This window comes from Rhododendron vialii, chromosome 1a, assembly GCF_030253575.1.
Source record: "Rhododendron vialii isolate Sample 1 chromosome 1a, ASM3025357v1".
NCBI classification, from domain to species: Eukaryota; Viridiplantae; Streptophyta; class Magnoliopsida; order Ericales; family Ericaceae; genus Rhododendron; species Rhododendron vialii.
Genome location: NC_080557.1, coordinates 1,679,574 through 1,693,295, shown reverse-complemented (window position 1 = coordinate 1,693,295; position 13,722 = coordinate 1,679,574). Strand labels below are relative to the sequence as shown.

At 39.1% G+C, this 13,722-nt stretch overlaps 2 protein-coding genes across 3 annotated transcripts; both read right to left on the bottom strand.

Annotated features, from left to right (window-relative positions):
* Positions 1 to 2,874: 2,874 nt before the first annotated feature.
* On the bottom strand, positions 2,875 to 9,299 carry LOC131335785 (uncharacterized). Of its 2 annotated transcripts, XM_058371293.1 has the most exons (8): positions 8,977 to 9,299; positions 7,643 to 7,767; positions 7,473 to 7,510; positions 7,057 to 7,167; positions 6,878 to 6,957; positions 6,772 to 6,808; positions 6,539 to 6,580; positions 2,875 to 3,164 (listed from the first exon to the last, which is right to left on the bottom strand). In XM_058371293.1, exons 1-8 carry the CDS (start codon positions 9,253 to 9,255, stop codon positions 3,094 to 3,096), a joined length of 783 nt encoding a protein of 260 aa, XP_058227276.1. In that variant the 5' UTR covers positions 9,256 to 9,299; the 3' UTR covers positions 2,875 to 3,093. The 2 variants fall into 2 exon arrangements, with proteins under 2 accessions (XP_058227276.1, XP_058227286.1); XM_058371303.1 differs by lacking the exon at positions 6,539 to 6,580 and having other exon boundaries at positions 8,977 to 9,289.
* A 1,703-nt stretch (positions 9,300 to 11,002) lies between these two features.
* Positions 11,003 to 11,634, bottom strand: LOC131332902 (protein DOWN-REGULATED IN DIF1 11-like). Its single transcript, XM_058367216.1, has one exon. The coding sequence runs from the start codon at positions 11,615 to 11,617 to the stop codon at positions 11,168 to 11,170; it is 450 nt and encodes a 149-aa protein (XP_058223199.1). The 5' UTR covers positions 11,618 to 11,634; the 3' UTR covers positions 11,003 to 11,167.
* Between the last annotated feature and the right edge of the window lie 2,088 nt (positions 11,635 to 13,722).

Genomic DNA, 13,722 nt, shown 5'->3' with positions numbered 1-13,722 from the left:
TGAGAACGTAGAGCTAAGATTAAGAATAAAAACGAAGAATTATATGACCAAGGTCCAAGGTGAAGTAGTTGAGCTTGCCCTTTCACATAATAGAACTAGCTTTCTCTATAGTTGTCATAATCAATACTGTTAGGAATGCGTTGCATTCATAGCGTTCGTTACAACAAATACCACGTGTCAATTTATGAGCATCTCATTTGGTCTTGGTTCCTCTAGACCCCTGCGTTTGCTTCACTGATGAAAAGCCAATATGGTCCTCAACCGTAACTTCTTCCGTCAATATTTCCTCTTTCTTTTGAAAGTCATTTTTCGGGACCTAAAGCGAAAATTAAAGGTGTGGCATTTTTATTGGACCATATAACTTTGTAAATTTTCGAGGATTTTCGAGACCTAAAGCGGCCGCACCTGGAGTTTTAACTTAGAACCGGCTCTCTACCCCTGGCGAAATCCAAGAAAAGATAGTATATGGTTTCGTGCAAGAACAATAAGTGGATCACGAGCAATTTTCTATTATAGCGTGAAGCAAAGGTTGAGTAGATAGTTGGAAAACCCAGAAGAAGGAAGCTTTAATACTTTGTGTGAAAATGAGAGAGAGAATCAATACGAAAGTTCACCTCAAAATGTCCTACAAGAAAATGGTGTGTTTTGGTTACCAAGAAGCAAACTGTTCTGGGACCTTCTGTGTATTGTGCTCATCTTACTATTGGGTGGGCAATCTAACTATTGCAAGACCCATGGTTTGACTTCTCTCTCTCTCTCTCTCTCTCTCTCTCTCTCTCTCTCTCCAATTACAATTGAATGATTGATAATAGGTGAACAGATACTGTAAGCTACCAAATTAATGGCCGCGAACCAATTCGGATTAAATAATACACAGTTTACGGACTAGTTATTGAGCGTTCCCGGAATATCACGGAACGTCGCTTATATGGTATTCTCAACCATTTATGTAGTGACAATTTATGCGGCAGAGACATCATTCATTTTTGTTGGGTAGAATTGGAAGACAAAATATTGTATGATGACAATCTTTTATTTGCAAAAATATCACATGGCAATGTCACATAATACTTCGGGACTACTTAATAATTGGCCCAGTTTAAGCCTATGAGGGCTCCACTTGATGCGAACCTCAATCGTACCCAATAATTGGCCTAGTTTAAGGGCTCCACTTGATGTCAACTTCAATCGTACCCAACAATTGGCCTAGTTTAAGGGCTCCACTTTAAGGTAACTTCAATTCACATTCCATTTTTCTTGGTACGAAACATACATTCCTTTTAACTTGGTACGAAACACAAAACTGGGGGGGCGGATGTGGGGGAATGATACAGCAAGTACTTATCATCTTTTTTTTTTCTTTTTCTTTTCTTAACATAAGGTGTCTCAAGTCAGCTTGCGTGCACCTCGAACTAATCCTTATAGTCTTACCCACAACCATTTCACACGCTTACATGTGGAGGTGAGGTGGCCCCAAGAATTGTTAGCAAAGTAAATCAAACTTGAGATCTTAAGATGAAGCAAACACCTAAGTCCCAAGCCAAGACCACTTTAGCCAACCCCTTGGGTTACTTACCATCATCTTCTCATTATAAACAACCACCATAACAATAGATAAGCATGGGTTTTTTTTTTCCCCTCAAAATTTTGGCATGGGGATTCATGAAAATATATTCTACGAAAGCTTCCTTAATGGCCGTAAAGCTCCGACCGAATAAGAAAGATATTCAAGTGAAGGCACCAATAATGAAGTAAATAACTTAAACTGAGAACAGATTCTGTTTACAAATTAGGGTGCAAACAAGTTTACAAATAACTTAAACTGAGAACAGAACTTAGACATAAAACACCCATTTGTTCCCTTGAGACATCCGGCAACTTATCTTTTTATTTCTCTTTGTTAGCTCCCACGACTCCCCCGGCATGCAATCCAGCTCGTCGAAGAAAGTTTAGTACCGTCCTCAAAGCATAGAATTTGAAAAACCATGTTAGGTGATATAAACTGATAGGAATCTCTTGCTATGGCCATCTTGTCAAACTGACCGGTATTAACCCCATTTATGAAATCAAACATTGAAAACAAATTCCAATTCCTTTCGTGATAAAAAGTAACCTCAACAAGTCTGGGGCCATTTCAATAGACCTGACAAATAAACACTGAACATATGCAATCACCCACAAACCAAGTGTATCGGTTAAGCACATGAGACACGAAGTAGCAGGTATGAAGGCCACTGGTACCACTACACTAACAACTCTTACCCAAACTACTAGTATAGAAAGATTTGACATCCTATGCTGTCATCATTTCACAACAAAATACCCATCATTCTACCTCATAATACAAAAAACGGTTTCCATCTCATTCTGCAACAATTAAAAAAAAGACCCATCACTGTGTATGACACTCTGATGCCAAGTTGTTCTATTTAGCAGTTGTAAATACACCCCATGGCCCTACACCTATGCTGTCAATTACACCCATTCAGTGTAATGATTTTTCCAGAGCCGATTTCAAACTGATGGCAGCTTAAGATAACAAGACAAGTTTAGAAAGTTCACAACATGGCTGAGAAACATACCCCTAATTATCTACAACTAACAACTCCAACATCCAAGAAGGAGCCTCCAAAAACAGTATGGTACTGTGTAGGGTGATAACATGTTTAGATGTATAAACTTATACTCCCTGTGAGAAAATAACGTCATAGCTACATACATAGGAAACAATCAAAGGTTGACGTTGAAATGCTAGTGAAGAGGAAGAAAAGAATGAAAGTTCGCCAGCAGACGTAATTTGTGCTAGGGAGTGTATGGGAAATAAATTAGAAGTTTGCTGTAGAGGATGTTAAAGCATAGGGAAATAGAAACTTATTCTGTGTAATCATCCAATTTTTTAAACTGCCAGCAATTTATAGTTACAAATGGAGGATTAGGAGCATTGCAACTGCCCAGTGACATATTAGAATGCCCAACAAGATGAAGCATTTTCTAGTGGCTAGTGACAAGTCTATTTGCATTGAATACAAAATCCAGTTAAAAAGAGAAGACGGCAAGTATTCACCGAAAACTGTTGCAATTTTCAGGTAGAAATTAACTCTGAGCTCTTCTTCTTGATGCAATTTCAGAGGCCCAAGCCTTGCCCAGTTCAGTCTGAAACTTCCCTGCAGAAAGTCAACCAAATAATTTGTGAGAGGAACCACATACGACGCTTTTGTTTCGAGTACATATTTCATTTAGCACAAACATAATCCCGTAACATAACAGATAGCAAGGACAACATCAAACAAACTTGCCGTTCAACTCTAGTGACATGACAAAAGATAGCAAAAGTGGTGAGAAAAACAAGTGTAAAGTTGCCTCTATTAAAAAGGCCTCCTTAGAGGGAATGGGATCCTCTGTCCAACTCATGCCTGTCCGACTCCCTGTCCCAGCCTTCAACATGTGACACCTGTCCCCCTTAACTTATCCTCTAACCCTGTTACAACCCAGTTAACCCCCCAATTCTTTTCCTACTCCCCCATTTTACTAGTTCCCTACTTCCACTTCTTTTCAAAACCAGGTTCCACAAGAAACTATTCCCCACTTCTGTTTCTTGTTACAATTGCGGCATTCTTTTTCTGCAACTGAACATATGCACTATTAACCCAAAAAAAAAATACTCCCTCGTCTCTAATCTTTTGTTTCTTCGTCCTATCTCAACTAAATAAAAAAAACTAATTATAACTTTTAATTAATAATACTGTTTTTATGCAATATGAATCTTGCTTAATAGACTCAATAAGCTCTTTTAAACGATGTTTTCAAAACCACCTAATATATGCACTATTTAACACCCCCCCCTCAAAAAAAGAAAAAAGAAAAAACTGAACATATGCATTTTCCAGTGAGTGCTTTGATAAAGAGGAATTAAGAACGAAAAACATAGAACTTCAAAAATCAATGTGGTAAGTTCGATTGGTACATCACAAAAAGACACATGAAGTTTGCTCACTTTTGGGAATTAGGATAATTATAACATGTTATCACAGCTAGCTTTTCAAAGCCTTTTTTCCTTTGTTTATGTCATAGTTGCACTTTGTTTCATTATGATTTGTGTTCCGGATTCTTTGTACATTGAGGAAGAATTATTCTACGCACATGGAGCACCGTCATGAGTTTAAGGTGCGGTGCCCTAAACTCATTCTCCATCACTTGTATGTCTTTCAGTAAATAAAATGGGAACACTGCTAGCGTGCATCAAACATGAATGAAAAAAAATTAAACTATTTTTTTTTATCAACTAGCGTTGTGGGTGTTCAATAGACTTCACCGCAAAACACTAATGTAATTTTTTTGTGTGTCTTGCATTGAACGGAGCATAGTGCTAGTAAAAATGTACTCCGCAAAAGGAAGTTCCGTCCGTGTAACAAGGGAAATAAAGGGGGGTTAACTGGGTTGTAACAGAGAGAGGATGAGTTAAAGGGGGACAGGTGTCACGGGTTGAAGGCTGGGATAGGGAGTCGGACAAGCATGAGTCGGACAGAGGATCTCAAGCCTCCTTAGAGCATCCACAGTGGAATAAGCAAAATCAAAATGTTGCTAAAGTTAGCAATGTTTCCTCACAAAAGTGCTCACATTGGAATAATCAAACTTAGCATCCTCTTAGCAACTCATCAAATTTTGGCCTTTGAATAATCAAAACTAGCAACATTTTGCCAATAACCAAATTTAGTGATCACCCATCATCAATGTTCTAAATGGCGCTTGGCGCTAGTAGGGCGGAGACCCACCTCCAAGCGCCAAGCCGCCTAGGCGGCTCCAAGCAATTCGGCGTTTTTTTTTTTTTTTTTTTTTTTAACATTTTTTTTTAACAATCTGTCATAATCTGTTTTTTTTAACAATCTATTTGTCGTTATACAATCTGTTTTTTTTTAAATACAAAAATAAAAAATAAAAACTCAAATCAGAAATACAAAAGAGTTCGTCTGCTTCGTTCGTCTGAATCTCTGGGAGCGTGGAGTATTGAATGAGGATGTAAATGTAATTGTAATATATATAGATATGATTTTGTAAAATTACATAATAAGCCCTTTTAGTTTTTATACTTTTGATCCTAGCCCTTTTACATTAATAGTATACAATTTAGGCCTCCAAAGACGCCGCCGAGCCCGCCAAGGCCGCCAAGTCCGCCAAGGCCGCCAAACACCGCCAAGGCCGCCTAGGCGGCCGCCAAACGCCGCCAAATCTCCTTGGGCGCCAAATCAAACGCCAAGGGGTATTGGCGTGGCAGCGGGGTGCCTCCAAGCGCCTAGAGGCCGCCATTTAATAAACTGTTTAATAAACTGTTTTTTTTCCAAAAACAGATTTTATTTTTTTATTGAAAAACTGTTTTTAACATAAACTATTTTTTCAAAAACTAGTTTTTCAAAAAATATACGTGAAATGAAAGGGAAAAGTTTGGAGGAAACTTAGGGAAGGAACCAATTATGAGCCCATTGGTTTTGATTATGAGCAAAAAATAACCAATGTGAGACTTGACATTGCTAACTTTAGCAACTTCTAAATCGATAATCAAAATCTGATGTGGCATGTTTGGATTATTCACTCTTGCTTATTCCACTGTGGATGCTTTTAGGAAATGACATTTAACTTGGATTTGGAATTTCAATAAAGAGACACACCACATCATGGAGATCAAACCAAAAATGCACCAGTTTATAACAATAGAGTGACCAACTTGACATTTAACTTGGATTTGAACCATCGCAATTCTTATTTGTGACCAACTTTAGTAAAGTGATCTCGCAATCCTAGACCTCTATGGCACCAAGACTTACCCCTTTCAACATCACCAATACTCAATATGACATGACCGACAGAATCACCCCAACACCTTATGTGAGAGCATCCACCTAGAGCATTATACATTATAATTGGTAGCAACTTTTCATGGAAAACACACTTTCTTTTCATAACTGCCTTATTTTTTATGCACTGAGTAAAGTATTGTTAGATAACTAACCAAGCATAGCTATTTTTAATTTGCTTCATATAGTTTTACAAGCAGGTACTACCCAATAAAATCACTTACATGTTTGGCACAAATGTGTGGTGGTTTTGTGCGTGTGTGTGTGTGTGTTGGGTTGTGTTGATCGGGTAGCCAGGTGGGGGTTCTTCAAAGAAATAACATGGTGAGCATCCAAGTACCAAAGTCAGGTACAGCAAATTACCCATGTTATTCCTGTCCACTATCACATCATTTGGCTAGGTGCAAAAGTAAAATTTTCACTGAAATCATCATAATCCCCAAGGGTGTTTATAACCATTTCAAGTTTCTCTGGGTTATGTGAAAATAGTGGCAAAGACAAATTCAGTCTGCAATCAAGTGTAAGTAGCCTCCATGTCATCCCACAAGTTACAGATTAAATTTTTTTTGCTCAATTCAGTAAAGTTGCAGCATTCAAAAGAAAAAGAGTTAGGTTGCAATGCAAGAGTAATATTTAGCAGGCAAATCACGAAATCATTCCGAATTATGCAGATGGGTCAAAACTTGTACCAGCAGTTGACTGAAAAAATTCTTCCAGATTTTTTCCTTGCTCTGCGTAAAGCAAAGATACATCATCAATTTAGTTAATAAGTTTCTGTACCTGAATGAAAGTTTTCCTTGATAATTTTCAGTATAAACAGCAAAATAAAAGTTGCTTGCTGTTGTAAGTTATCATTTCCTAAAGAACACATATAATGACGTTCTAGGCTTCAAATAAAGATCATGAAATAAAGAAGCCCTACCAGTTTCATATTCCAAGGCTTGAAGTATCATTTCCACCTGAAAAGGCATCACCAGATTTAGCTTGTCCACGACAAAATGAACTGATAAACAAAACATGCCACATACCTTGTCAAAGTCCTTCACAACCTTAGCTTCTAGGGACAAATTTTCTTCATACTCCATCCACAACTGACCTATTTCCTGCGCTGTAACATACCCAGAGTTGGAGGATGACATTTGAAGTCCGAATTAAACAACTAGCAGCGTCAGTGCAAACAGACGCATGTGCACATGCATAAGTGTACCTCTCTGACCTCCACCAAGTAATTTACTCATGTAGTCTATTGCTTCCTGCTCACGGCGACTCTTCTCTTGTTTTGGTACCCCATCTGAAGGGGTAATGTCTCCGACAATGGCTGTTCAAACAACTATATAAGTAAGACAACCAACCATAGTAAGGGATGAAAAACATCCATGGAAAAACTGCACAAGTATGAATCTTGACGAGGAGGAAGTAAGCGGCAAAGGGGACAGAGGTCTCAAGTACGCAGAACCAAAGAATAAAAATGAAGAATCGGTTGAAGCAGATTTTCAATATTTGGAAATTAGAGGAAACCAAGACAGATATTTGACATTCTCCCCGTCTTTGATGTTCTTCACTAGATTCTGAACTAAACGATGACAATAACAACCTAATAAAACATCAAACGAAAAGCTTTACCTTCGGCAATATCATGTACAATGGCCATTTTTATACACCTGGAATTTTGAAACAAGCCAAATAAGAAAAAAAAATTGAAGTCAAAACAGACTGAGCCAACCTTAACAATATGCAACATTAAGAAACAACCCACATAGAGACAAAATAACAGAAGTAACAGAAAGCCTAACTTGTCTCGATCGACCCCCGGAAGGTCAGAAGAAATGAGAGCCATCAACCCCATTCGGTACATGTGATCAGCTATGGACTCAGGATTCCGAACATCCCTTTTCACCCATCCCGCTCTCTTTGTTGTCTGCCCATAACCCCAAATCAACTAAAAGAACTAGAGACAAAGGTTTGAAAAATAGTAACTAAGGTCTGTTCGGATCGATGTGAACTTCAAATCAACGACGGTGACAAATAGTGATAAAAGAAGAGAAATATTGACAAATAGTAACTAAGAGTCTAAGAGTTTGTTTGGATAGATGTGAATTTCAAATCAACGGACGGTGACAAATAATGAGAAAAGAAATGGGAATCTTATTATATGAATTGGCGGATAGAAGACTGGAGAAATGATGAGATATGAAAAGTAATGTCACATATATACAATGCCATCATGTGACATTTGATAAGAAAGCAAAAAGTAATGGTACATAAATGCAATGTCATTTTGTTTCTCACCAATTGCCACCAAATATGGCGAGATTTGATGAGAAACCATTATATCCTTTCTTTCCGCACAATTCTCACACAGCAAACGAGTAGTTAATGTTCAATTTCAACAATAGGATAAGAGGTTTAGTTTAGGAAGTGAAACTAGAGTAGGGTATGAATTAGAGGTAGAAAACATGTATTCTACAAGATTCTGTTGATAACTAAAACCCTCACGTAGGATTTCAAACAACTTATGTTAATCATTAACTTCAAAAGATCACATAAACCTCTCAAACTCAATGTCAAAATCCATATGAGAACTTCTTTTTTTTTAATAACTCAAGATGTCTGAGCCAGTCACAACTAATCGCTAAGCACCAATCCAATCGACAACCGTCCACCACCAAGGTGCCCAATTAAAACTGGGAAAAGCCCCGCATGGACTGGCCCCACAAGAATTTGATAGCACCTAAGAGGTATCGAATCTCAGAGGAAGCAAACTCCGAAGTCTCAAACCTTAACTACCAGGGCAACCCTTGTTCTTATGCAAACCATCAACACTAAGGTTATCAATGAAAGAGAATGGAAACTCCTTCATTTTAAAGGTTGGCCTTTTCTTTATGTTCCTCGCTTTCTTTTGCCTTCCCCATACAATTTATTACTTATAAAAACAAAAGGGAAATCCTTGATTTTAAATCCATCCAAACGGAAAAAGGTTTAGGCAGGAACTGTCCCTTCCTTGTGTCCTCGTAATGTTTGTTCTTCGATAAAACACTAGCACCCAAAATTCAAAAAACAAGAGTGTGCCAACGAATAGGAATGCAAAAAACTTAGACAATGAAACGAGTAGTAAACGAATACATACCTTGAGACGGTGGCAGAGGGAGAGGAAGTCGATGGCCGAAGAAGCGGGCACGAAGGACGCATCGCCGCCATTAGCAGAGGCTGAGGGCGGCGGCGGCGGCTGTGATGACGAGGACGACGGCGGCGGAGGTTCCGAGGCCATTCCGGAAACCCGAGCTGTTGCAGTGGAAGAAGAAGAAGAAGATTTGAAAAAACTGAATGGGAAGAGATGAGTGGAAGAGGAAGAAGCGAGTGAGGGCACAAATGATATGCACAGGAGCGCTCGACTCCCGCTGCCCATCTTCCCTTTTTTCTACCTCTCTTTCCCGAGAAAATCGTCCTCAAACTTCAAAGTGTACATTTAGATAGGACCAGGATTTTCAGTGGACTGGACCAGGCTGAGGGTGTAAACTGGGCCGTCTTGTTCGGCCTAGTGGGCCTATGTCACTACTGCTGTTTTGATTTCCATATCGGTTTTGAAGTAGGGAAAATGACGGTCCATGACGTGTGTTAATTAATACCCGTCAAGAACATGCTGAGAATATTTGTTAATATTAAAACTTTTTTTGGCGAATATTAATTATCAAAACACGTCATTGGCCGTCATTTTCCCTTTGAAATAATGGTAATGGTAGTATGTGGTTCCCTTTGAAATAATGGTAATGGTAGTATGTGGTTCCCTTTGAAATAATGGTAATGGTAGTATGTGGTTGAAATGAAAGTCGGGTCTGGCGCAATGGTAAAGTTGCTCAATTGTAATTTGAAGGTCACGGATTTGAGTCGCAAAAATAACCTTTTTGCTTGACCCGCGCCAGCTGACCTGCTAATCATTCGCCTAACCATACGGCTCAAAGAATTAACCTCAAATTTTATAGTAGTTAGTCGGTCTTACATTATATTCCACTCAAGAATTTTGTAACTCTTCGATGTGGGATATTACAGGTAAAGTTGCATACATCAATCCTTTATCAAATTTCGCAATAGCGGGAGCCTCGTACACTTGGGTTCAGTGGCAGAGGCAATTGGTGGGGGAGAGGGGGAGGGGCACATGCCACCCCCAGGTCCGGGAAAAAATATAGGCCTATGTAAAATCGCTCCCTCGGCAGGAAAAAATTGTTCCCTTTCATTTCAATTCAATTCAATAGAAAAATCATTCTTTTCAAAAAAAAACAAAATCTGTATAGACCAATAAGTTTCGAAGTTATATGACTGAATGTAGGCTGTAGTATTTGGACTTTTGTTTTCAACCATTCTTCTTTCATCTTGAGGAAAGATTAATACCCCATTTTCTTTACGGTGTTCTTATAATTATATGTGAAGAAAATGATATGTGTTCGAAGTTATATGGCTGAATGTGGATTGTATTATGCTATCTGGACTTTTGCTTCACACAAGTCTAAATTGTGATTATTTGATTTGTTAAATGTATATGGCCTAATATACACATATTGTTTATGAAAAATGATGCTTTTCAACCAATTTGAGTATTAGGCACCTTCTCTCATATATAGATTGCCTTTTGTGCATCATTTTGGAGTCAATTGTCAAGCGTGTTTGGTATATTCTACCCGTCGCCTATTAAGTGGCGGTTAGTAGGACCCTTTTCTTTTAACTTTTTGGTCAATTTATTTGCAATCTAAGGAGGGAAAAAAGAATCCATCTTAGTGATCAACAACCAAGCCAATTTCCATGTTCGTCCCTAAAAAATGAGAAAGAAACCCACAAAATCGGGTATGGGTCACGTTTAGTATGCTTTTCCAACCAGTCGGGTCTAGTTTGAACTATCTGTGAGTCCTTTCCTGATCCATAACAATGATCCGAACCGTCCATAAAATCGTGTGGAAGAAACATCAGGTATAGATCCTACAATTCAAAGACACCAATAACTTAAAAACAAAGAAAAATGCACTCCAATATTTTTCACTCTTCACGTTCCAAAACTTGTCTCTTATAATCTAAAATAAAAGCTTACATAGTGCATAAAATTCAAAGTTACTCGTAAGAAAGTGTAGTGAAAAGTTATTTTCACAGGAAAAATTAAAACTCAAAATAGATTGACCAAGATTACGCCACATTACTTTTTTTTTTTCTAGGGTTTTTTTAATTTATTTCTCTCCTCTAAACAAAACTGAAATCTCTATAAAATGCAGGTATGATACCCCGTCAATTTTATTTTGTTATTATAAAAACAAAACCCTAGTAAAATTCCCACACTACGGCGACGCGGGCGGGTCCGCGGCAACATCCCGGCACCCGCTCCAAATCTTCTTAGAACTCTCCTTAATCATCGCCGCATTCTGCCTGAAATCCGGATACCTAACCAGCAACTTGACCAAATGGTTATGGCACTTCTTCCCCATCCTCACGAGCTGCGTGCAACAGTCGTCGCTCACCTCCGACTTCATCAGCAGCCCCGAGACCACGTCGTCACCGCACTTACGGGTCATGCGGTTAGAGCAGTCGTCGAGGAGTTTTCGCTCCGCCGGGGGGATGCTGTTTATGTAGTTGAGGTCTTCGGCGGCGGCCGGCGAGAGGTCGTAGGAGGGGGAAGGCGCGGGCGCGGGGTTGTCCCCTCCGTCGTCGTCGAAGGCGGGGTGTTTTGCTAGGGCGGTGGTTAGGAGTAGGGAGAAGGCGGCGAGCAGGATGGTGTTGAAATGTGCCATGGCGTTTTGGACAGTAACGGAATGGAAGTTGATGGCGAGGAGAGATGTTTTTATAGGGTAGGGGAGAGAGAGAGAGAGAGAGAGAGAGAGAGAGAGAGGAGTTATTTTGGTCAGTTTCATTTGCACTGGTTCTTTGGTATTCAAGAATTCGGTTTTGCTAAGAAGTAAGTTCGTTGTAAGTTTCGTAATCAATATATTTAGTCCTTTCACAACGTTAATGGGTCAAAACTTGGTTAAATACAACCTGGCCAGACATAAGTCACGTAATGTTCATGCACGTGCGTAAATGTGAAAGGGAAAAAATACGAGTGGGAAAGCTTGTTTTAAAAATACGTCAAGTTATTAAAATCGCAAAAGGAAGAATTGAGAATGCAAGCATAGACGACAGAGGATTGAGTGAGACGAAGACTATTACCAGAAGATTATGTGACCGAAAGCTGAATGAAAATTTGGAAAAATGATTACATGAGGTGAGTTCTATCTATGTGTAGATTCCACTTCACATAAGAGCATTATGAATAACCGTTGCACTTAAATCATTCTCGGGAGCACGAGCATTAAAATGTCTTTCGAAGTATCCTAAACTACATAATCCGTGAGAACGAGAACTGAAAACGTTAGTGTAGAGCGATAATTGAGAGTGAGAACGAATGACACTACTAAAGAATTGGACTTCGGATTGGTGCTGTGAAGTGACGTGCACACCTCCAAGTTGTCGGATCGTGCATCCGACGACTCGAATATCATCTTGGTAACCAATAATCGAGAGTCATTCATTGCCAAGATGAGATTCGAGCTATCGGATACACGATCCGATGGCTCGAAAGTGCGTAACACGGTGTTGCGCACACCACTGCACAGCACCATCCCGCAATTGTAAAGAATTATGACCTCAAAACCTCTTTCCACTCATTAGTCTTAAAAACCTCCCTTAAAATCCAAACCGAATAATGCCCGTTTGGTCAACGCTGTCACTGGTGGCGGCGTTTGTTTTTGGGTGGTAGTGGTGATTTGGGCAGCAATGTTAAGGGTTTTGGTTTTGGTTCTTGGGCTGGGCTCATGACTTGGCCCATTTGGCTTTGCCTATTTTAGGTTTTTTGGGGATTTGCCCATTAGATGTTTTGGACTTTGGTTGAATTTTCCTCCCCTATCCCCAATTTGATGTACTCTTATCAAGTTTTCTTAATAAAATGATACTATTGCCTATTAAAAAGAAAAAGAATTATCTCACATAAGGTCAGATCCATTAGGGAGCTCGAGAGCAGGATTCACATCAATCTCTCAAAATACCCATGGTGATACTCTTGTCCCAAATTACTTACACACTATAAAAGTCATGCGATTTTTGGCTCATAACGTAAATTACTTTTGTTCATAATTTTTTTTCAAAAAAATTGTACTAAATCAAATACTTCACGAGTTCTTTAATTTGGAGTAAAAAAGTTCTAAAAAAAATTATGCACGAAATATTTTATGTGTTGATTTCAAAATTGTAAAGACTTTTTTTTAGGGGCCAGCAATTTGGTTGGGGGGGGGGGGGGGGGGGGGGGGGGGTGGTGGGGGTTTATATCTTTCAAATTATATTGGTGTCTCATAGAATTACATTTAATTTTCTGTTTTGTGAATGTTTATTACTAATATTTTTTCTAGAGTGATCAATTTCATACCCTTAATAGTTTCTGTAGGCATACTTAGGTTGCATTTTCAAGCCCAACAAAACATCTCAAATGTGCTTAAAATACAGGCCTAAAGTACTCTTCAGAATGGGCTAGGCTGGATGGGCTGGGCGAGAGAGCCTTCTCACCGTCGCGGTATCTCAAATCTCAAACTCTCTTTTTTGTTTTTGAGAAAGTAACATCTCAATTGATATCCAACTATCCCCAACATTTTTAGACTACGACCAAGATCTGAGATTCTAGATTTGGGTTGCGGCTAGGGTTATAAACGAACCGAGCAGCTCACAAGTTCGGTTTGGCTTGGCTCATTTTGTAAACGAGCCGAGTTCGAGCTCGAATTTTCGGCTCGTTTAGTAAATTTGCCAAGCTCGGCTCGGCTCGTTTGACAAAAGCTCGGCTCGTTAAGGGTGGCTCGGCTCAATTAAAGAG